Consider the following 22,301-nt stretch of genomic DNA (forward strand, 5'->3'; position numbering starts at 1 on the left):
AGGACTGTTGCCGAGGCCGTTTGTTCCACGAGGAACTCAAGGAAATGAGCAAGTAAGCATAATGTCAATGCTGATGAGTTTCAAGTCTTTATTCAAAAACACAAGCGTTCATAACATACACAGCCGTGTTCACATTTACACAAACAGGAGAAAAGAAAGTGTGTGCTTTACTGTGTGTGTGTGTGTGTGTGTGTGTGTGTGTGTGTGTGTGTGTGTGTGTATTGTGTTCACAATCACACATCCTGTATCCTTCAAAAAATGCTTCAGTGAAAGCAAAAAACCGGAGTCAAAACAAACAAACAAAAATAACGACAACAAATCACACAACATTTTACACTCACTCAACTCATTCACACTGAAATACACACCACACACAACAGAAGCTGTCGATGTATCACACACATTTGCTTGCTGGTGATGTTATCCTCAAGTGCTTCCAGACTCATTTTTCTCTCCACAGCAGGATCTAGATTTAGATGTCTGTGGTTTAGTGTGGGAGGATCTCGACTTCAAACTAGCTTGAGATCCTCTGTGGTCCACGGCAGAGGAATGCAGAAAACAGTGCCCATAATTCAACATCACAGAATAAATACAACATTATTATTCACTGGCTGAAACTCATGAACTATCAGCATGCTTACAGACAACATGAAGATATTTACTAACATGAGGTATTACATACACCTGAGCGGAGAACCAACCTGATCAAATTGGCTTCCATCAGATGATTCTTATATCAGGAACAATATGACTTTAAACATTAAGGTAAATAACAAATAAAAAAACAGAACCAAGTCAACTCATACATGCCATGCTTACTGGAGTAAATCTCTCTTTATCCAAATTCACTACAAAGAATGTTTCCTGAAGATGTGTAACTATATCATATCCACCTGCTCTGAAACAAGTGACACCAAACTAAACAAACACATAAGGCATAAAAAAGAAGCACTTTAAGAAACTGCTCACTTTGATGATTATATATAAATGTTTTATCTCTTGGGTTGTTGACTAAACGTATTAATAAACCACACGGCATACTGCCTTTGCATGCTTTACATACTCGTTAGAAACTTTAGGAAATTATCTAAACCGTAAAAAACTGCATACTTTACATACTACATCTGCATAGTTGACATACAAGCAACAATAAATATTTAAACTAAAAAACTTTAGTAGTATGCATACAAAAAAGACTAAAACACAATGTAAAAAACTGTAGGAAGTTAACTAATCCGATAAAGGTAGTATGCATACTTTGCACACTAAAATAGTCTAAAATTATGGCACGTTTGGAACTAATCTGATAAAGGTAGTATGCATACTTTGCACACTAAAATAGTCAAAAATTATGGAACGTTTGGAAGTTAACTAATCCGATAAAAGTAGTATGCATACTTTGCACACTAAAATAGTCTAAAATAAGGAACGTTTGGAAGTTAACTAATCCGATAAAGGTAGTATGCATACTATGCATACTATAAACTAAACGCAAAAAACACTTAAAAACAAAATTGATAAAAAAAGTGTCTAGTATAGATAAATGCCACAATTTAGTCGTCGTCGCAAGTGTCATATAGATGCGTATTGTAGTAGTCGTCGAGTGCGTATTAGTTTAGTTCAGTATATTAATTATACGTCGCACATCGCACAATAAAGAGACGCATAACCCCTGCGTTCATTCTCCCGAAACCCGGGGGGGGACACAACCCAAACAACCCCCCCCTCTGTGGTTCTGGGTAGGACAGCGACCTGGGCTAGAACCCTGGACCTTTGGATCACGTTACCGCCTCTCTGGCATCAAGCCACTGGAGCCTACACACCAACCACACATCTCATGGCGTATTTGTCTTTCGAAATTGGCATCCAATGACAAAACAAAGTACACAGCAGGCTCACCGGGGTTAGAACTATAGACCTCAGGTTTAGATTACAAAGGTTCTACCACTGCACCACCGGAGGCTGCAGGCTGAGGACAGAGCTAGAAGAACAAACCAAATGCACTGAAGTTCTGTGGCTCATGTGGTAGAGCATGGTGGTGACAACACCAAGGACGGGGGTTTGATCCCAGAGAAGTATTACATTTATACTTTAAAGACACTGTGTTGTTTTACATAAAAGTGTCTTCCAAATAAATATTCTTGATTAGGTTAGTTTTCTATGTTACTTTCATTCTACACAAATCACAAAAACAAGATAAATGTAATTTATTCCAGGGGCTCTGGGTAATCCCTACTAGACAGGTGCCCAAACCACACCAGTATTGGGTCGCATATTGCATGTTGCTCATTTGACACCCATAGAAAAGTTGCTACATAGTAAAATATTTTACTAAGCAACATATAAACAAGTGACACCTTATAAAGTTTCCTCACTGGGTGTTTACAGACATTTTTGTCACTTTAAATGGAACTTTTGTACAAACAGTATAAACAGACTAGTACCATTTGGCCACAACTTAATTGACATTTGCGCATGAACATTTAAGGGCTTCCTCTCAGCAGTCCGAGTTTGCGTAAAGCATCACGTCTAGCTTCATCTGTGGCTCCTTTCCCAGAGAACTGGACTGTTATTCCCTGCGTGCGGAAGGACTGTTTCGCTGTAGGTTTGCGGCGTATCTCTGGGGACGTGGGACTGGCTCTTGGCTTGGTGGGGCTCACAGGCCCGGAGTGACGTGGAGGTCTCGGGGCTGTAGAGGGAGATTGTTCAGCAGGTCTGGACACAGCGGAATGGAAAGGTGGTTTGGGGTGTAGGGACACCACATCTCTTGTAGGGGAGTCTTCGTCTGCGGTTATGCTAACCTCTTTGACTTGTGAGAAGGTCTTGGATCTGGCTCCATAAGTGTTCGGTGGGCTGATGCGACTCGTGTTGGGTGGTGATTGGCTGTAGCTGCTGTATGCAGGGTTTGGCTCGTCACTGTGTGCCACGGATGGGTTCATGACTCTGGACCAACCACCGAAGCTATTGAGCTGGACTTCTGGGGTCTCTGATTTGGGCGATGTGGCGTTGTGATGTGGGACTTGGCCGGATTTGAAGGATGTCGTGGGGTTTAATATGATGCTCTTCCCACCATAGCTGTTAAAATCACTGTGTCTGATCTCGGCACTTGTTAACGCTGCTGATTGACTAGACTTGTCCTGTCTGTCCATGGTGCTGTGGCTCTGGGAGTAGTCGGTGGTGTCCATGCCGTGAACTTTGGATGTACTGCCATTCTTATGATTGATGGCCATGTTAGCAATTTGTGAAGGCATACTAGCAACTGTAGGCTCATTCACACTGCTGAGGGTGTACGTTGATGTGCTGTTACTCCTGAGAGCCGTCCTAACGCTGCTGCTGTCTTTGTTAAAGTCTGCAGAGGGCTGCATGACCGACTGCGTTCGTCTCTGTGCCAGTCCAAGCTTCGACAGGGCCTCCATCCTGGACTGGTCTGGCGTCGGCTGTCGGAACGACACGCTTCGCGTGGGAAGGTTGCGGACGCAGGACGGCTCTCCGCCATCCAGAGGGTGTGCGGAGCCGGTGAGGTTAGCTAGCATCTGGGCCCGTCGCTCCTGCACGCTGACGGCTTCCGTGGCGATGGAATGAGGTATGTGTTCCCGGCTGCCGAGCAACAAACTGATGTTGTCGGGTAGGTGCGTGGGCTTGGCGTGAGTCGGAGGGCCGTGTTTGGTCACGGGGTTCTGCGGTAACTCCAGACTGAGCCTGCGCTGAAGCAGAACCGAAGGCGATGCGGATGCACAGTTCACACCCTGGTGCTCGGCGATCTTACTAGCGATGACGACGGGGGTGGGAATGGAACCGGGTGGTGGCAGGTGTCCACCTTCCTCTGATGCCGGAGATGTGATGTTCAGCTCTGGAGGGAAATTCATGAAGGGCTCACGGCGGGGCTTCATCTCATAGTGGGTTTCTGGAGGTACAATCAGCTTCTGGAAATCTGCCAAAGAAATACATAACTATAATTAATGAAGTTCACATGGTTCAGCTGTGCTTACTTCTCTTCTAAGAACGTGTACAATGCACAGTATGCGTAAAGGTTTTCCCGATGACTAACTTACGATGACTTGCTTACAACCTGTACCAATGTGACAAATGAAGAGACAAAATCTTTAACATCTCATTAAACAGTCCAATAACGTTTTCTCAAACTTTCTCAAAGTGGTCTTGGATTTAAAAATAAAAATATCTTAAATAATGATGACTTTCAATGCTGCTCTCAAATCCAACTATTAAAAACTAGTGGTCAGTATGCAAAGTACACTTCACAGTAAGTTTGTATTCTATTTCAAACACATGTTGTCGTGTTAGTTTGCATTATGATTTAGAGCTGGATCTGAATGTGGCCTGTGGTTTGTGTTGAGTTTTTTTTTGTTCTGATGTTTTTGTGTCATTGTGTAGTACCTGGCATGATGTTTGTGTGTTTGGCTTCAGGTGTAGTGTGCACCAGATCAATGATGTCATGGTCTCTCTCATACGAGGCCGGACGCATCACTGCAGGTGTGCGCCTTTGTGCCAACCTTCCCGCTCCATCATTCTCGAGCTCCTCCTCCAGAGAACCGATGGTCTCCTCAAAGAACAAAATACACTCCCGCTCCTCAAGACTGAGGAACTGTAGATCATCCTCCTAGAGAGAGAGAGATTCAGTTACATCACACAGGTGGAAACAGGTGTGCAGCGTTTGAATTTGAAAGGTACAGAAAAGTAAAGACAAACGCTCACATGAGAAACATTTGAGACACGTGTAAACCAATGACTCGTGTTCTCGGATCACCTGAGACAGATGTTTATGGCTTGTGTAAGACAAGATTAGAAGAGGGAATTCAGGTTGTGTGTGTTTGTAAATATGTGATTTCGAGCCTGGACAAACTCACCTCACGGGTCTAACGTGTGCAGTAGAGAGAGAGAGAGAGAGAGAGAGAGAGAGAGAGAGAGAGAGAGGCAGGGAGGCGGAGCTCAAACATGAGAACACAGACTCTACTCATGTAGAAAACAGACTACTCTCACAGGTGTGTGTGTGTGTGAACAGTGGGCTTCTTGTTCATCGTCCCGGCGTACACGCCCTTCACCCTCAACAGCCCTTCAGTGGCCAGGATGTCCACACACACACAGAGAGAGAGAGAGTTGAGCTTTAATTTGTGTTTTAAAAATGTTGAAACAAGACAAACAGACAGAACCAAAGCGGCTTTTCTTCTCATTGTTGTGTAGACAGAACAGCTGATTTGTGTGTAACTCCATTAACACACAGGATTGGAGTGTCTTGTGTGTGCACAGTTGTTATCAGATTACAATCTGCACAATAATGTCACGAGGAAACGATTGTGTGTGAGACAGCAGCTGTTGTGTGGCGTAAAAGCGCTAAAAATACACTCCAGTTTGACAGTTTCCTAAGAAAATGTGAGTTTCCTTGTGTAAAACCCATTTAAAGGTCTTGTGCAGTTGCTAAGGTGTTCTTGTGGTTTTTGCCAGATTGCTAGGGTGGATGCTTATTGGCCCAATTCATAGAATTTATTCAACTCTTTTTATTTGATGTGACACACAGAGCTGCAAAGAAAAGATTTCTTTCTTAATAAACCTAGAAAGATTTTTATGCAATACATTTTATAGAATCTATAAAGATTTAACTTAGAACTGTTTGATGTTATTGAATATTCTGGTCAATAATAAAATGTAAGCACATTTGTTTTGATCATCATGTTTACATCTTAATATTGAAGGTCAGATCATTCTCAAATCACTGAGGGAATTCTCGAATATGTCCATTCTAAGACTCTAATTATGACTCTGTCTTTCATTTAATCTCTCAGCATGAGTATCAGAGTCATAGTGATACTGAACTTATCAAACACTATAATGACTAATAATAATAAATGTGACTCTGTCATCACAGTAGAATGCATTGTAATGCTGAACCTGCTGGTTGTGTTTGAGACGTCTCACATGCTGTTCTACTGCATTCTTGCCTTTACTACACAATGACATTCTTCCATCAGAGAGTGTGACACACACGGACTAACTCTCTCACTAACACTGTATATACAGTATGTGTGTGTGTTAATACTCACAGGCTGGCGGTCGTTCAGCCCGTAGTGAGGCGTCCGGTGCACGTGTACGTCCATGGTTTCAGGATCAGGGGGACGGCGTCTTGTACTGGGTCAAGAGGTCAGGGGTCATGTGAAACATTTCCACACACCCGGCTGACCCGTCGCATCATCACATACACCTGAAAAACACAACACATATCATTAGATAACTCTCATAAATAATGTGTGTGTATATGAGATCTGACTACAGTGCCTCTCATCTGATCTAATACCAGCACAATTATACAGTTTATCAGATTATGATCATTTAGTCATTCAAAGGATTCACTTCAAATTTTTGATGCATGACTTCCATGGACATTTTTTAAATAACATATTTTTTATAGTATTGTATTAGTAGTTTATATATAATATTATATCATATCATATCATATACTTCATGTCAGCTAGGCATTCATCTACTCCATTCATCCATTCATAACTTGTTTACTTGAGTAAACATTTACTCATGAGCTATTGAACAATACTGATGCAGGCAAAAAACAATAATAATTGTACAGAACAAATGTCTACACAAACAGAAGTGTAACAATATCCGGGTGAATCTCAGCAGGTACAGATCATCACATTTCATCCATTACAACAGAAGCAAATCTCATTCTCCTCATGGCTACTTAATATATTTCAATACTGATTCAGCATAAATTCACACTAAACAGTAGCTCAATAAAAAATAATTAAATATTTTGAACGAAAGTGTCATGAAAATTTCAGGGCAAATGAAACATTTAATTGTGCTTAAAATAGGCTTCGTTTTCTATATAGAAAATGGAAGTATGCAACTATGAAATACATAAAATAAGTATAGAAAATAAGAAAAAAAGACTCACCAAACATGCTGTAAGATCTCGACAGAGAAGTGTTTTATTTATGTTCAGTCTGTGTAAACTGTGTGTTTAAAGAGCCGCTCCGCGCGTGAAGTGACTCGTCTGGTTCTTCAAGAGCGCGTGAATGAGCCCGAGCTCCTCCTTCATGAGGATGATGATGAGAGAAGATCAGGTTTCCTCCACGCGAGCTCCTCCTTCATCCTGATGATGAGGATCAGATTTCCTCCACACGATTCATCTGCAATAAATAAACAGTGACTAATTTACTGAGAAGGACTTCACAGCTCTAATATTTAATAAAGTAATCTGTTTTTAACGGTATGAAAAAGCATCGAGATATTATGTAAAGACTCAATAGCATCGAGAAATTGATCAGACGTGTGTTTTTCTAAGCCTTAATCTAAATTGTAAATGTTTCTGTCTTCACCTGTATAGGGAAAAGGGTTCAATCACACACAAATGTCGCCCTCTTGTGGCACGAGCCTTCTATTTTGGCCTTTTTCGTTTAGCAGGCACTTTTATCCAAAACAACATACAAAAGGAGAAAAACAGCTAACTTATGCTAAAGATCCTAGTGGTCAATAATGTAGTATAAATAAGCAAATAAAATAAATGAATAAATTCCTAGTTTAAATAATTGTAAGCCGTGACATGATTATTACTTTCATGGCGTCTAATCTTAAAACTAAGACGGAAAACCTCATAAACGGGAAAAACGAACCTTTACTGGGATGAGTCCGTTTTTAAACACGCATAACTTTTATTATTCGTATAGGTTTTTATTTTGGCGATATTACTTACGAGCGTGGACTTTTATTTTGGAGAGATCAACACGGGCATTTCCGGTGTTTTAACTGTTTTCGTAGTGCTGTGTATCTCTGCAGTGGTTAAACATGAATTTAAGTGGATTTTATAGAGTGTCAAACCTTCTAAACTGCAACAGGAGATTGTGGAGTATCTCAAGGAGAAATGTGAAGTCTGATTTTTCATCTTTGACTCTGAGACACCAGCAGAAAGGAATCAGGTGTTGAACTCTCATATGATGTCACCCGAAAACTGCAGTAGGTTGGTTTCATATTCGCACATTCGGACTTCCACCGACATGAAAACAAACTACAATCCGCAAAATCAATAAAAAAAAGACGCAAGCATTAGTTCAGTGTCCTACCTCTAATCGACTGTCCATCTAATATCAGTCTTGGGGGCGTGAAACAGCTAGGGACCGTCTACAAAGTGTTCATTTTTGTACTTGTCGGCAAACGTATTACATTAAAAGCATTTTCGCCAACACCAGGCCTGTGTCCGAAATAGCCCCCTATACCCTAATATAGTGGACTATTTGAGCGGACATCCATTTTTAGTGGTGTCCGAATTCATAGTGGACTATTTGAGCGGACATCCATTTTTAGTGGTGTCCGAATTCATAGTGGACATTATTGAGCGCACTCATTCAATCCCACGATGCATCATAATAACGAGTGTACAACCGATGTACACTTGCGGCTAGCCAATGCTCGCGTTGAATGAATTCCCGCGTCTCGGCAGAAGATGGCGCCCGCAGCATTTCCAGTGCACCGAGTGTCCGAATTTACTCACTCGTTTTCACCCACTCCCTAAAGTGGACTATATTAGTGAACTAATATAGGGAACAGTGAACGAGGGTATAGTGCGCGATTTCGGACACAGCCCAGGTCTACCAGCAACTATCGGTTTGATTTGTTATCTCTTGTAATGCTGTAGATATTCATTTAGCACTAATACATGCATTACAATTATATTTAGATGGTTGGTCTGTTGATTCTGCTCAATAGATGTCTCAATAAATAATTATTTTACGCAGATGTCAATTTCTACTTCTGACATATTGTATGGGTTTTTATGACTCTTAAGAACATACTACAACTCTTCCTTGCACAATTATATGCTATATATGTTCCATACCTATTGATTACATTTCATTATTCTAATGAAGTATACAACACTGTTGTCCAGGTGTTGAATTAAAAAAGACCTTTCTGTATTCATCTAACATTGAAGTCACTCAATATCATAATCCATGTTCACTGATTGATATCAACAGTCTTGCAGAACTGCCAATGCTTCTGAATTTTTCTGTGACACAGCATAAAGATGACACTGGAACACCAAGTCTCCCTTGTGTTTGCTGCAGCCGATAACTGCAAGAATCTTGCCTCCGGAGTCTTTCTGTTAGAACTACTGATGTAGAAAATAAAGAATAATCCAGTCACACCTGGTGAACACTGTTACATTTCAATGATCACACATTCAAAACAAAAAAAGAGGTGAAAAAATATTGGCTGTATATGCTCAGTACAGTTAAAATATTTACTTCAAAATAATTGCTTTATGGTTTGTCATGTGTCACTAAAGTAATCAACGCAACACATGCACAAATTGAACAACAGAGGCACAAAAATGTTTACCAAAAGTTTTGATGATTTCAAAGTCACTGAATGAAGTGTGACCAAATAAACATTCAGTTTGGGTTAGGGTTATGGTTAGAGTGTTATCAATAACTTAGTGAATTCAGCATCATGGACAGTTAGAGTTCTGCCAGGCTGTAATCTCACATAGAGAATGATATTTGTGAGTGCAATATTAAATGCATGCACAATACAACAGGAAAACATAAAAAGAGAGATTATTAACTCGGTTCATTTAACATGTTCATTAGGCTGTTTCATCTTATATTGACAACTTCATCATCTAAAATAATGCTATGTTAAAAGTCCAAACAGAGATGTAAATGAAATGAGGGTTTTATTAAGACAGTTTATAGCTCTGTGGGAGGTCCTGCTGTCCAGTCAGGACAAATTGGATGTCAATCATCTGATGACCAGCAGGTGTTAGATAAGCGAAAACTATAAAAGGTGCGATACTGCGGGTTCTTTAGAGATAAACAAAAGAGTGAAAAGTCATCAAGTCATGGGTAGATATAGATATAAGAAAGGACAACAAGCAAAAAGGACAGATGTATGGGCAGAAGCAGGAGGAAAGGAAGCTGTTGTGTTTCAGTTATTGAAAGCTGATATTTTAAATAGGGACCAGGGATATTCATCAGATGTATGGTCAGATGTATCCATCGCTTAATTTGGTAAAGATACAAAAAAAAAAAATAATCGCCTCTGGTTATGGGTCATATGGACAAAAAAACGAAATGGTGTGAGGGACCAACTAGCAATGAGCAATCCAAGTGTGCAAACAAGTGGGATAAGACGACTGGAGCCAGGAGAAGGTAAATTATTCTGTCTGCCTCTATAATTACGTCATCCAACAGCAACTGTATACAGTGGACCCAAAAAGCTGTGGCCAAAGTAATTGTTTAAGCAAATAGTATTCAGCTTAACCGTAAACAAATGACCGTTTCAGCTTTCTTGCCTATGCATTGTATTTTATGTATTATAAACATAGCATCATGTTTTAATCATGGACAAATATTTTAAAGTCCAAACCATTGTTGTTACTGCACGTATTTCCATTTACCATGTGTTCTAGCATTTATTTTATTGTTACGCTGTTTAGATTTAATTAACAAAACAGTGCTGACCATAAATATTTAATTGTCAATTTATTCATGAATATACACTTACTGTTTACTCTGATCTACCATAGATACCGTAATGAGCTGGAAAGAGGCGGATATTGTCCAAAATAACATGGACTCAGAGGAGACCAGAGTGGACCTGGAAGAAGCAACTAAAACAAAACATCAAACACGAAAGCACTGCATTTGGGTAATCAATATGTCATGATTGCACTGGTGACAAAATAGGAAGTGAAAAACAAAAAGAACAATCTAATAACACGTGTCCTTTTCGTCCTCAGATTCAGTGTGAATTGTGCCAGACGTGCTTTCATGTCAAGTGCCTCAACATGCTCCTATCAAAAGACCAACCACGGTTTTGTGCATATAATTTATTTAGAGGTGTTCATTGTATCTGTGTGTGTAATTTGTTTTGTGTTTATGCTAAATGCATAAAAACAGTATTGTTTGTGTTCGTAATGTTTATTATTTCTTTGGCCTTGTGGCTCTGTGTTTACTTCAGTGTTTTTGAAGGTTAAATACATTTTTTGGACATTCAGCCTTCATGTTTTTTTTCGTTTCAAAGTTATTGATTTAAAATGACTGAAATTACTACACTAATAATTTTTAGGGGTCAAGCCCGAAGGGGCAGAGACCCCTATTGAAATCGTTTGTTTTCTTCTTCAGCCGTTGGCAACCCGTAGAACCATGTGGTAAAAAGTTATGAAATTTGGCACACAGAGAGAGGACTGTATCAACACACATTTTTGCTTATAACTTTTGTTCATAAATCGTAGAAACAAAATTCGGTTTACCTTTGGCTCATCCCTGTTGAAAAAACCAGGATATGCTGGTTTGGTATGTTTTGATGCTGGTTTAAGATGGTCATACCAGCATCAAAAGAGCTGACTCATTGTGTGAGCTGAGTTACTCATGATTAAAGAGGTGTAGTATGTTCTTTGGGATAAAAGCAAGATTTCCAACTTGTTTTAGCGCAGTCATTCATTTCAAAAGCTATAGATCTGGAGAATGTCATTGAAGAAACCGCAGAAATTAACAGTAGAAATTTAACATCCGAGGCACAAATTGTTTATGAAATTGTTAAATAATACATGTTTCACATGCATCACTATGCTCAGTAACGTTAAATGACAGCAAACAGCGTTTTTTAGCTCAATATAGTCAGTGCATCATGAAATTTGTAGACGGTGATGGTCCCTCTGAGGCTGATAACGTCACATCATTCCATAGAGATAAACATGTTTTCAGCCTTTCTAAAACATTGACAAAAGAAAAGGTTGTAGGTAAGGCTTTTAACAATCGGAAAGCATAATAAAATTAAATTACACCTTTTCAATGCATATTAACAAAGCTATTAACCGCGGAAATCCAAAAGTGTGAAAATGAAACCAACTTCATCAGGCCGCAAGCAAAAATGCTGTATTTATACTTAAAGCGAGTTACAACAGTAAATATTAAACACGCGTTACGCGTATTGCTTTGTGGGTGTTTATATTTTTTATTTTCAATAACTAAACAGTACATGTTAAGTGTGGTTTTGGGTCAGTGTTGAGTTGCTGTTGTTGTTACCCATCATGTGATCATTTCAGGAGGATTATTCTGAATAATCCCAAGAAGAGGAACGCTTTGTCTCTGCCCATGCTGGAATCACTGAGAGAAAACATTCTAATAGATTTAGACACTGAAGACCTGCGAGTGATCATCATATCAGGCAAAACTCTCAGAATAAAACAAAAAAATAACCATCTACAAACCTGCTGCTGACTCTCTGTCTGTCTGCAGGGCAGGGTCCAGTGTTTTCATCAGGTCATGACCTTAAGGAGCTGACCTCCACACAGGGTCCAGACTACCACAGCAAGGTGTTCCAGACGTGTTCAGAGGTCATGACCCTGATTCAGGACATTCCCGTGCCGGTCATTGCTATGGTGAACGGTGTCGCCACTGCAGCGGGTTGCCAGTTAGTCGCCAGCTGCGATATTGCAATAGCAACAGATAAATCCACCTTTGCCACTCCAGGAGTCAATGTGGGTCTGTTCTGCTCCACCCCGGGCGTGGCATTAGGGCGAGCCGTACCCAGAAAGGTGACGTCACTCAAGCCTCGACTTTAAAACTAATTAAAGGAAACAGAACTTTGTAGCAAAAAGACATGACCCATTTACAATAGTCCTTCTCTTTCAGGTTGCCATGGAGATGTTGTTCACGGGCCGACCCATCTCGGCTCAGGATGCTCTGCTGCACGGGCTGGTCAGTAAGGTGGTGAGAGAGGAGCAGTTGGAGGAGGAGACGCTGGCCGTGGCCAGACGGGTGTGTGAGTCCAGTCGGCCTGTGGTCGCTCTGGGGAAAGCCATGTTTCACAGACAGATGTCTCAGAGTCGAGACGCAGCGTACGCGTCCGCCTGCGGTGCCATGCTGGAGAACCTGGAGCTTCGGGATGGGCAGGAGGGCATCAGGGCGTTCCTGGAGAAAAGACGTCCGGTCTGGAGCAACAGTCCAGAGAAAATCCACACGTGATTCAGCACTGACACACATTCTGTTTAAACTTACAGCAATCGAACATAAGATCTGCCAGAAATATCCTGTTCAAATATAACATTTGTAATATAATGTTTAATAAAAAAAATATGTAATTCAGATGCTTTGTGAAGATATTTTCCCACTTATAATTGGTTTGACCAATGACTTTTCTACATAACTGCTTATTAGTACGTTTTTTTTATTGTGTCAAAAGCAAAAATACAACAAGTCTAAAATTTCATTTGCGTTCTTGAAAAAAAATATGTTAATGGAGTCAATGTCAATTTGAAAAAATCAGCATATTTTAGTCTGTAATGTCACACTGTTTTATGTATAAGAAACCTCAAAATTGGAAAAAATGTCAATCTGACTTTATCCACCACAAGTCTGTGCTGAAAATATTCAAGTTCTGGCTTTCAGATAAATCCTCTCCTGATGTCTGCCGCTCGGTTTCCTCCCGGCCTCAGAGAACGCCGGCCAATGGGAACGTCCGCACCTGGAAGATGACCAGGGAGCGGACCAATGGGGTCAAAGCGTGGGCGGGGCAGGACGACGGGCGTTTGGTCATAATCTCCGCCGATGATGCCAGGCGGGTAGGGGTAGAGGGGAAGGGGGGCAGGGGCAGATGGGATGGGGGCAAGAGGGTAAATGGGTGGCAGGTGGGGCGGGTAAAACCTGCATCTGCTCCTGCGCTCCATCTCCTTTCTCTGCTTATATTTCATCCTGTAAACCTAATGACAAAACAAAAACCAAGACGTTGAGTTTTGTTAAATCAGATTATTAAAAAAACTTGAAGTGCAGACTCACGTTTCTCCAGTCTGTGTCTCTGTGCTGAGTCCCGGCCGGATAACACACTGCACACACAACACAACACACCAGCTTTAGACACACACATTTGTGATGAGTGTGTGTGTAGTGTGTGTGTTTGTGGTGTTACCCCTGAAATCTCTGTGCAGCAGGTGTCTCCAGAGCGATAGATCCTGGGTGGCAGCGTTCAGATCTCGACACACAGCCGACAGCGAGACGAGAGACGTGACATCCAGCAGACGCAGAACACGTAACAGGAGCTCAGGAGGAAGAACAGCCAGACCGAAGAGAGCAGGCAGTCCCAGCGCTGACACACACACACACGTTATAAACACACAACATACCACATGATACAGTAACAACGCGTGTGAGGAATAATCACCCTGTCTGGCTGCGGCCATGAGCGGATACACCAGCTGATCTTTCGTCTGTTTAGAGAGTTTCCGTAAGTCTCTGTAAACCACACCTGCAGAGAGAGAGAGAGAATGTTAAAGCCGGATTGCCCTCATAAAAAGTATACTTAAGTTCAAGTATATACATATTTTATACTTTATATTAAATATAATAATGTCAGTGTATATGTAAGTATTCTATTTAATATTGCTAGGGACTAAATTGGTCCACTTTTTAGTTTATACAAGTGGTTTATAATAAAGCAACAAGCCCCGGGTTACAGTGCATTTTATAACAGCTAAGGGTGTTGTGGGTGTGGAGTTCACTTTTGCTTTGCACCCTTACCTGCCGAGTCAGGTGTCACATGATCATCTAGTTTCAGCGTCAACTTACGAGAGCTCTCCAAACTTCTGTCCATCTTCAGAACAGCTGTTTATACAATAAAATACAGTAAAATCTTCACAAGTTCAGACAGGACGGAGTGAATCAATGCTGCTGTATTCATACTGATGTACCATTAATGACAAGAGTTTGTCCCATCGGCACAGCGACCACTGTAACCACACTGTTCTCCAGAAGAGGATGACCATACTGAATCCTGTACACGCCCCCTGCTGACCGCCAGCCAATCGGCATCTCACCCGAGTTTATGTTCCAACCCTGAGACAAGAGTTATGTCCACATAAACATTTTACATTGTGAACGTTTGGATTTGATTGGAATAATCTCACAGGGGCTCAGAGAGCGTGTGAGGGGTCAGGTGACCATCAGGTGAACTCTGACCTGCGGAATGAATCCGGTCTCCAGCAGCATCAGATGTATCGCCAGCATCAGACAGTCTGACGGCTTCTGACAGCTCGCCGAGTCCAGCAGCCTCTCCAGAGCGTGAGGAATCACACCCTCCACAGTCTCACAGCACAGCAGCGGCAGAGGGGCGGAGCCTTCGGTTACCACGCCTCCATCTCCCTCCACCCACTGCTCCTGCTCACAGTCTCTTTCACTGCGTCCTGACTGGTGAGATACACACATGAAGTGAGACAATAATTACATTTTTTTCATCAAACTTAAGAGCTTCAGGAGGTGAGCGGGTCAGTACTCGCCTCCTCACTCGAGTCCATCTGATTCTGCCCCTGCCGGACACCTGCACTGCTCGGGTTGTGTGGGGCAGTTTGTGTCTCCTGCGAGCTGCCCGGGGGTAAAATCACACTCATCATATCACCAGAAACCACCCCACAGGAGGAAAGAGTCTGTCCCGTGTCTACCAGAACCTCCTTCCCGTTCAGAGACAGATTAAACTCCACATCAGAGCTGCACAGAGACAGAGAGAGCGAGAGGGGGGGGGTTAGTTGTCACATATACTGTTCTATTATATCATCATAGAAAATGCCATGATAAATTAATAGTTATTATTAATATATAAACTGATGTCATGACTGTATAAAGCTGCAGATAAACTCAAGCTCACCTCAACCCACATTCAGACAGCAGAGTGTCTCTGATCCGATCACTGACATCAGACAGACTCGGTTCCGGTCTGTCCAGCTGCAGTCTGTGAGTTTGATTGTTGATTCTCACCCTGAGCTTCATTCTGACCTGCAGGACACCCGAGATCCGCCTTTACAATTCACTTTCATTTCAGTGTGAGCGCTAGTATTAAATGACACGCCCGTGACGTAACGCATCTTTAAAACAGCCGTTTAAAGTTTGCAAGCAGACATACAGCACAGCGATATTTTACCGTAACAGCAATGTTACTGCCAATTATACATAAATAAATGAAGCTAAAGTCGTTTATTTAAATATTAGCATGGAAAACGAGACATGTAAACATCAGAGAACATCACCCACCTGCAGATACGTCACAAAAACACGAGCGCAGTGAAGCCAGAGATACTTTGGCCAAATATTATTTCAAAATAAAAGCCCTAAGCTTGACTTTCAAGATTGTTTATTTGTCACTTACACATACTTGTATAAATATACAACTAGTAGTAAAATGTTAAATTACACTGACCAAAATTATAAACGCAACACTTTTGTTTTTGCCCCCATTTTTCATGAGCTGAATTCAAAGATCTAAGACTTTTTCTATGTACACAAAAGGCCTATTTCTCTCAAATATTGTTCACAAATCTGTCTAAATCTGTGTTAGTGAGCACGTCTCCTTTGCCGAGATAATCCATCCACCTCACAGGTGTGACATATCAAGATGCGGATTAGACAGCATGATTATTGCACAGGTGTGCCTTAGGCCGGCCACAATAAAAGGCCATTCTAAAACGTGCAGTTTTACTGTATTGGGGGCTCCGAAAACCAGTCAGTATCTGGTGTGACCACCATTTGCCTCACGCAGTGCAACACATCTCCTTCGCATAGAGTTGAAAGTGACCCATACCCGAAATGTAACCTCTACATTTAATCCATCCAGTGAGTAGTGAACACACACAGCTATCACTGCAGCACCTGCTCAAGGGCACCTCAGTCATTACCCGCCGGCCCTGGGAATCGAACTGGCAACCTCAGTATTCAACAACAGGCAGTATTTCAGTATTCATATATATATTGGTCTTAAGTAATATTCTAATTTTCTGAGATACTGAATTTGGGATTTTCATTAGTTGTCAGTTATAATCATCAAATTAAAAGACATAAACATTTTAAATATATCAGTCTGTGTGTAATGAATGAATATAATATACAAGTTTCACTTTTTGAATGGAATTAGTGAATAAATCAACTTTTTGATGATATTCTAATTATTTGACCAGCACCTGTATAATATATATATATGTGTGTGTGTGTGTGTGTGTGTGTGTATGTATATGTATATGAATATGAAAGTATACTATAATATTGTATTAAAAAGCTTCATTACTTTATTGTTTGACATTTATTTAATCGTACTCGGTAATAGGAGTATGAAATTAACTATAGATAAATGTAAATATGTAAAAATGAATTTAGATGCGAAATATAATAAATTAAGGTATTAAAGAATTACTCGATCGTTTGGATTGACTCGCTATAGGCTATCTGTGATATTGTGTTGTGAATCTTATTTGTGTTCATTCCACAAAATTAACGTACTTTCTATACGTGCCAACCAATTAACTTTTAACTAATGTGTTTCGATGCACCATAAGCAAAATTAATACGCGAAATATTTTTTTTTTTGCCGTTGTGATATAAAAAATATTTTTCGGTACAATGCTGCCATCTGCTGGTCACAGTTGCGTACTTAATGTGCCGTTTTATACTTTGTCTGTGTGTCAATTTCAATGGACTTAATTCTGTTTCAAATCAACTAAATTTACAATTCACCACAGACGCCATTGTTTAGAAATATGTTTATTTACTAGTATCCGACTTCAGTTCTTTTTCTGTTTACAACATTTCTAACTTGCAACATCCTGTTTTCACCAGCAGGCGGCGCTCCACGTTGCAGAAATTATTTATACACTGAGATCCGTTCAAATATCATGATGATTATCAATCAGTTTTAGACCTTTGTAACAAACATAATCATTAATATTTATATACACATAGATAAATAAATAGATATACATATAATACATTAATAAACCAAACGTGTAAAAATAAATAATCTTTGACGCCTGACTCTCATTACATTTCTGCTGCAGTACGCGCATGTGAACAACAGGCGGCGCTGAAGAAGCCCGTTACAACGGCGACAGTCTGCAGTGAAAACGACAGAAGAAGACGAGCTGCGGGCGTGATTGTGCTTTCTGGTCGAAAAAGGAATTAAAACTTAAGTTTTGAAAATGAGTCGCAGTTACAACGATGAGCTGCAGTATCTGGATAAAATTGATAAGAACTGCTGGAGGATTAAGAAAGGTTTCGTGCCGAATATGCAGGTAAAAATCACCTGTCACATATAATGCAAACGTGTGTGTGACGACGTACGTACAGACAGAAGTTTGAACACATTAAAAACCTGTCAAACATTTAACTGTTCTACTCTTATTAGCAAAAGTATGCGAATATTAAACAGTTCTTGTAGTTGTTTTATTTTTAATGGCTTTTGTGACATTTGAATGGTATATAAATATTACAAATATTCTTCATTGTCATCATATATTTCAAAATTACCACATTAAACTCGTACTAGTGTATTTGTTAAGGGTTTCTGTGGTGTGTCTTGGATATTTGTTAAGCTGGCATGTGTTGCTGATGATTAATTGGACTTATTTTTAAATTTTACGTTGCGTTAAACTGATGAAATGTTGGTTTGACATCCAGGTTGAGGGAATTTTCTATGTAAATGATCCTCTGGAGAAACTGATGTTTGAAGAGCTGAGAAACGCGTGTCGTGGTGGAGGTGACGTCAAACACACGAAGCTTTACGTCTTTATACACGCAAACACACCCATGGCTTGAAGTCATAAAACACGTGCTATAGTCAAAGGGTTCAGGGTTGAGTGAATAAATGCTTAGACAACAGTTTAAAACTATATACTAATAATGAGAACAATAGAATGGAATAATAAAGTGAGCATTGTTGATATTAGTTTTTTTTACAATTAGGCTAGGTGGTGGTATTGTTCAGTTTGTTTGTTTTTTGCTTGAGTATAAAGATAAACAGGAGAAATCTATAATGTTAATCTTTTCATTCATTAAAGAAAACATGTTTCAGTCTTTAAACTTTTTTTACCCAACACAACACATATTATAATGCTTGACTACTATGACAGTAAACACAAACAGAGATGAATGTCTGTATATAAATAAACACATTTGTGTTCACAGGATTTGGTGGATTTCTGCCTGCTATGAAACAAATAGGAAACGTTGCTGCCCTGCCAGGAATTGTACATGTGAGTTGAGGGTAATATTTCAGTATTTAACTCTGATGTAGAGTTGTTTTTGACCCTGTGTCGTGTCATGTCTGGGTTCTTCAGAGGTCTATTGGATTACCTGACGTTCACTCTGGATACGGGTTTGCCATTGGAAACATGGCTGCGTTTGACATGGACAATCCTGACTCTGTCGTCTCTCCTGGTACGCAACCCCACCGGCTTTAAATACACCCGTTCCTACAGTAAATGTGACAGTTCACGGTGCATCTCTCTTGTGCAGGTGGTGTCGGGTTTGATATCAACTGTGGTGTGCGTCTGCTGCGGACAAACCTGGACGAGGGTGATGTACAGCCGGTGAAAGAGCAGCTGGCACAGTCCATGTTTGACCACATTCCCGTCGGGGTCGGATCCAAGGGCGTCATTCCCATGAGTGCAAAGTAAACATGAGAAACACAACACAGAAAATATACGTTTAGTTTAGATAGTGAGTGTAAAGCTGTGTGTGTGTGTGTGTGTGTGTGTGTGTGTGTGTGTGTGTGTAGAGACCTGGAGGAGGCTCTGGAGATGGGTGTGGACTGGTCTCTGAGGGAGGGATACGCCTGGGCCGAGGACAAAGAACACTGTGAGGAATACGGCAGAATGCTGCAGGCCGATCCAGCCAAAGTCTCATCCAAAGCCAAGAAGAGAGGACTGCCACAGGTACACAAACGCTCACACCTGCACATTGTTGTGTGGTTTATAGTTGAATAAAGTTTTTCTCCCTGCCGTTGTGTAGTTGGGAACTCTGGGTGCAGGAAATCACTACGCTGAGATTCAGGTGGTAGATGAGATCTATAATGACTATGCAGCCAAGAAGATGGGCATCGATCACAAGGGACAGGTGTGTGTGATGATCCACAGTGGCAGTCGAGGTCTCGGCCACCAGGTGGCGACAGGTGAGCAGAAACCCCACCTGCAATGCACCCTTCATCGGGTGTCAAAGTAATGTGACATCATCATTATCCTCTCTCTCTCTCTCTCTCTCTCTGTCTATCACTCAGATGCTCTGGTTGCCATGGAGAAGGCCATGAAGCGAGATAAGATCACAGTAAATGACCGTCAGCTGGCCTGCGCTCGCGCAATGTCTACTGAAGGTCAGGACTATCTGAAGGGGATGGCCGCAGCGGGAAACTACGCCTGGGTCAACCGTTCATCCATGACCTTCCTCACTCGACAGGTCAGAAGATCGTGTGTTTGTACAAAACTGCATTACAAATACATTTTTAAGACTATGTTGATGTGAGTTTATTCTGACCTTAAGGCCTTCTCCAAAGTGTTCAACACCACGCCAGATGATCTGGACATGCACGTCATCTACGACGTCTCGCACAACATCGCCAAGGTTGAGGAGCACATGATGGACGGCAAACAGAAGACTCTTCTGGTGCACAGGAAGGGCTCGACACGAGCGTTTCCTCCTCATCACCCACTCATACCTGTCGACTATCAGGTAACGCACATGTTTGTACTCTCATGTGATTGTGTAGCTGTAAAACACAGAGACTGATGAGTGTTCATTACAGACTACAGCATCATTTCATTGTGCGTAGATGGAAAGTTCACACTGCAGAAATAATGAAACTAGTAATGTTAATCTGAAAATGAGACTAATTCTGTAGATACTGGCCAATATTTTTGAAGGGTTGGTTCCCTGTGGCTTATTCTTTAAATCCAAAACAGATTTTTGTAGTGGTTTTTTGAGGTAATTTTGTTCAAAAGGATGCCAAAGATTCATTAAACTTGATGTGACTCATGTTATATAATCCAAGTGTCCTTAAGGCAGGCAAAAAGGTCAAACTAATATAAAAACAACCAATACATAATCCATTACATCATGAAGCTTGAGAAGAGGAAATCACAATATTCTACCTGAAAACGTACAAAATATCAGCCTTTTTATTTCAAAGAACTAAAAAAGCCATAGGTTTGAATGAAACATGGGTGCGTAAATATACATTTTGGGCCGAACTAACCCTTGAATTGTTGTAAATAACCTGAAATGTTTATTACACTTATTTTATCACCCTATTGTTGTTCTAAAGAACATTTTCTTTAAAGTGCCACAGGTTCAGAACAACACGAGGTTGATTAAATGACAGAAGTGTTATTTTATTTCTGGTCTGTTTCTCTTTTCCAGCTCACCGGTCAGCCAGTGTTGATTGGAGGAACGATGGGTACATGTAGTTATGTGTTGACAGGAACAGAACAGGGCATGACCGAGACCTTCGGCACCACGTGTCATGGAGCAGTGAGTCACATAACAGATTGTGATAGAGTGGATGTGATGTCATCACCTGCTTACGTGTGTTTGTGAACGCTGCAGGGTCGAGCGCTGTCCAGAGCCAAATCCAGAAGAAACCTGGACTTTCAGGATGTTCTCGATAAACTGGCAGACAAGGGAATCGCCATCAGAGTGGCGTCACCCAAACTGGTGATGGAGGAGGTGAGAAACGCTCTCAGGGTTATTGCATTTCAATCATGTTTCATCTTCAATGTCTGAGAAACGAGCCTTTTTGTTTTTATTTTTTACTGTAATAATTGTAATACAAACAAGAGGGATGAAATGCATTTGATTACATTGATATGTTTTGTACTCTAAAAGGTAAAAGCTGCAATCAGTAACTCTTTTTGGGTTAAAAGTAAAAATCATGCCACATCAAATAATGTCAGACTTTGTAAATGTGTAGTTACGGATTGCATCTTTAACTTTAGGCATTACCTACTTGGATAAAAACAGTAGATTATACTATTTATTTTAATAATTTTTAACATCTGATTTAAGAAGTGGTCAAGTTTTCTAATAGATTTTAAAGAATTATAAATCTCTGGAGCTTGTTTTTTGTTGACCATCAGGCACCAGAGTCCTACAAGAACGTCACAGACGTGGTCAACACGTGCCATGACGCAGGTATCAGTAAGAAGGCCGTCAAGCTCCGCCCCATCGCTGTGATTAAAGGTTAAACACGGAGGAACACGGCCTAACAGGACGACAGCGCAGGAATGAGACATCCTGAAACAAGCTGTCAGTCAAACAAATACTATCGAGTTCTTGAACACTCTGCACTTGTGAAGGTGAAAGGACTGTCAGAAGCAGTCGTGTGTTTTGGATTTATGGTAGAAGGGTTTGCACAGGTAAAATCTAATAACAGTAATTTATGTTGAAGATGTGTTGATATGAAGTTAGTTGTGTTCGGCCATTGATGTGTGGTGATGCACAGACCGATCAGCGTCTCACAATACTTTG

At 40.8% G+C, this 22,301-nt stretch overlaps 4 protein-coding genes across 6 annotated transcripts; 2 read left to right on the forward strand and 2 right to left on the reverse strand.

Moving 5' to 3' along the window:
- Positions 1 to 74: 74 nt before the first annotated feature.
- Positions 75 to 7,964, reverse strand: LOC130547601 (proline and serine-rich protein 2). Its single transcript, XM_057323658.1, has 5 exons — positions 7,849 to 7,964; positions 6,926 to 7,160; positions 6,057 to 6,214; positions 4,396 to 4,618; positions 75 to 3,931 (listed from the first exon to the last, which is right to left on the reverse strand). The coding sequence occupies exons 3-5, from the start codon at positions 6,108 to 6,110 to the stop codon at positions 2,484 to 2,486; spliced, it is 1,725 nt and encodes a 574-aa protein (XP_057179641.1). The 5' UTR covers positions 6,111 to 6,214; positions 6,926 to 7,160; positions 7,849 to 7,964; the 3' UTR covers positions 75 to 2,483.
- Positions 7,750 to 13,114, forward strand: echdc3 (enoyl CoA hydratase domain containing 3). Of its 3 annotated transcripts, XM_057323661.1 has the most exons (6): positions 7,853 to 7,983; positions 10,556 to 10,677; positions 10,769 to 10,842; positions 12,077 to 12,198; positions 12,270 to 12,568; positions 12,666 to 13,114. In XM_057323661.1, exons 1-6 carry the CDS (start codon positions 7,962 to 7,964, stop codon positions 12,996 to 12,998), a joined length of 972 nt encoding a protein of 323 aa, XP_057179644.1. In that variant the 5' UTR covers positions 7,853 to 7,961; the 3' UTR covers positions 12,999 to 13,114. The 3 variants fall into 3 exon arrangements, with proteins under 3 accessions (XP_057179645.1, XP_057179644.1, XP_057179646.1); XM_057323662.1 differs by lacking the exons at positions 10,556 to 10,677; positions 10,769 to 10,842 and having other exon boundaries at positions 7,750 to 7,946; XM_057323663.1 differs by lacking the exons at positions 10,556 to 10,677; positions 10,769 to 10,842 and having other exon boundaries at positions 7,853 to 7,987.
- On the reverse strand, positions 13,075 to 16,095 carry fbxo7 (F-box protein 7). Its single transcript, XM_057323660.1, has 10 exons — positions 16,050 to 16,095; positions 15,667 to 15,794; positions 15,302 to 15,509; positions 14,985 to 15,212; positions 14,717 to 14,861; positions 14,547 to 14,630; positions 14,191 to 14,274; positions 13,939 to 14,115; positions 13,809 to 13,855; positions 13,075 to 13,732 (listed from the first exon to the last, which is right to left on the reverse strand). Exons 2-10 carry the CDS (start codon positions 15,786 to 15,788, stop codon positions 13,418 to 13,420), a joined length of 1,410 nt encoding a protein of 469 aa, XP_057179643.1. The 5' UTR covers positions 15,789 to 15,794; positions 16,050 to 16,095; the 3' UTR covers positions 13,075 to 13,417.
- Positions 16,096 to 17,892: 1,797 nt separating this feature from the next.
- rtcb (RNA 2',3'-cyclic phosphate and 5'-OH ligase) lies at positions 17,893 to 22,265 on the forward strand. The gene is made up of 12 exons (XM_057324151.1): positions 17,893 to 18,076; positions 18,462 to 18,540; positions 18,969 to 19,036; positions 19,121 to 19,220; positions 19,299 to 19,455; positions 19,561 to 19,717; positions 19,794 to 19,953; positions 20,059 to 20,234; positions 20,319 to 20,507; positions 21,195 to 21,305; positions 21,381 to 21,500; positions 21,911 to 22,265. Exons 1-12 carry the CDS (start codon positions 17,984 to 17,986, stop codon positions 22,016 to 22,018), a joined length of 1,518 nt encoding a protein of 505 aa, XP_057180134.1. The 5' UTR covers positions 17,893 to 17,983; the 3' UTR covers positions 22,019 to 22,265.
- The last annotated feature ends 36 nt before the right edge of the window (positions 22,266 to 22,301 follow it).

Source organism: Triplophysa rosa, linkage group LG24 (genome assembly GCF_024868665.1).
Source record: "Triplophysa rosa linkage group LG24, Trosa_1v2, whole genome shotgun sequence".
Lineage (NCBI taxonomy): Eukaryota > Metazoa > Chordata > Actinopteri > Cypriniformes > Nemacheilidae > Triplophysa > Triplophysa rosa.

Bases quoted from the DNA above. Each gene is read 5' to 3' on its own strand.
- LOC130547601 (XM_057323658.1), bottom strand. From the start codon at position 6,110: ATGGACGTACACGTGCACCGGACGCCTCACTACGGGCTGAACGACCGC. The intron at 4,619-6,056 runs GTGAGTATTAAC...CTCTCTCTCTAG, and splicing joins GGCTGAACGACCGCCAGCCT to GAGGATGATCTACAGTTCCT. The intron at 3,932-4,395 runs GTACTACACAAT...TTTCTTTGGCAG, and splicing joins ACACACAAACATCATGCCAG to ATTTCCAGAAGCTGATTGTA.
- echdc3 (XM_057323661.1), top strand. From the start codon at position 7,962: ATGATGTCACCCGAAAACTGCA. The intron at 10,678-10,768 runs GTAATCAATATG...TTTCGTCCTCAG, and splicing joins CACGAAAGCACTGCATTTGG to ATTCAGTGTGAATTGTGCCA. The intron at 12,199-12,269 runs GCAAAACTCTCA...GTCTGTCTGCAG, and splicing joins GCGAGTGATCATCATATCAG to GGCAGGGTCCAGTGTTTTCA.
- fbxo7 (XM_057323660.1), bottom strand. From the start codon at position 15,788: ATGAAGCTCAGGGTGAGAATCAACAATCAAACTCACAGACTGCAGCTG. The intron at 14,275-14,546 runs GTAAGGGTGCAA...CTCTCTCTGCAG, and splicing joins TGTGACACCTGACTCGGCAG to GTGTGGTTTACAGAGACTTA. The intron at 13,733-13,808 runs GTGAGTCTGCAC...TTTTGTCATTAG, and splicing joins GAGACACAGACTGGAGAAAC to GTTTACAGGATGAAATATAA.
- rtcb (XM_057324151.1), top strand. From the start codon at position 17,984: ATGAGTCGCAGTTACAACGATGAGCTGCAGTATCTGGATAAAATTGAT. The intron at 19,221-19,298 runs GTACGCAACCCC...TCTCTTGTGCAG, and splicing joins TGACTCTGTCGTCTCTCCTG to GTGGTGTCGGGTTTGATATC. The intron at 20,508-21,194 runs GTAACGCACATG...TCTCTTTTCCAG, and splicing joins TCATACCTGTCGACTATCAG to CTCACCGGTCAGCCAGTGTT.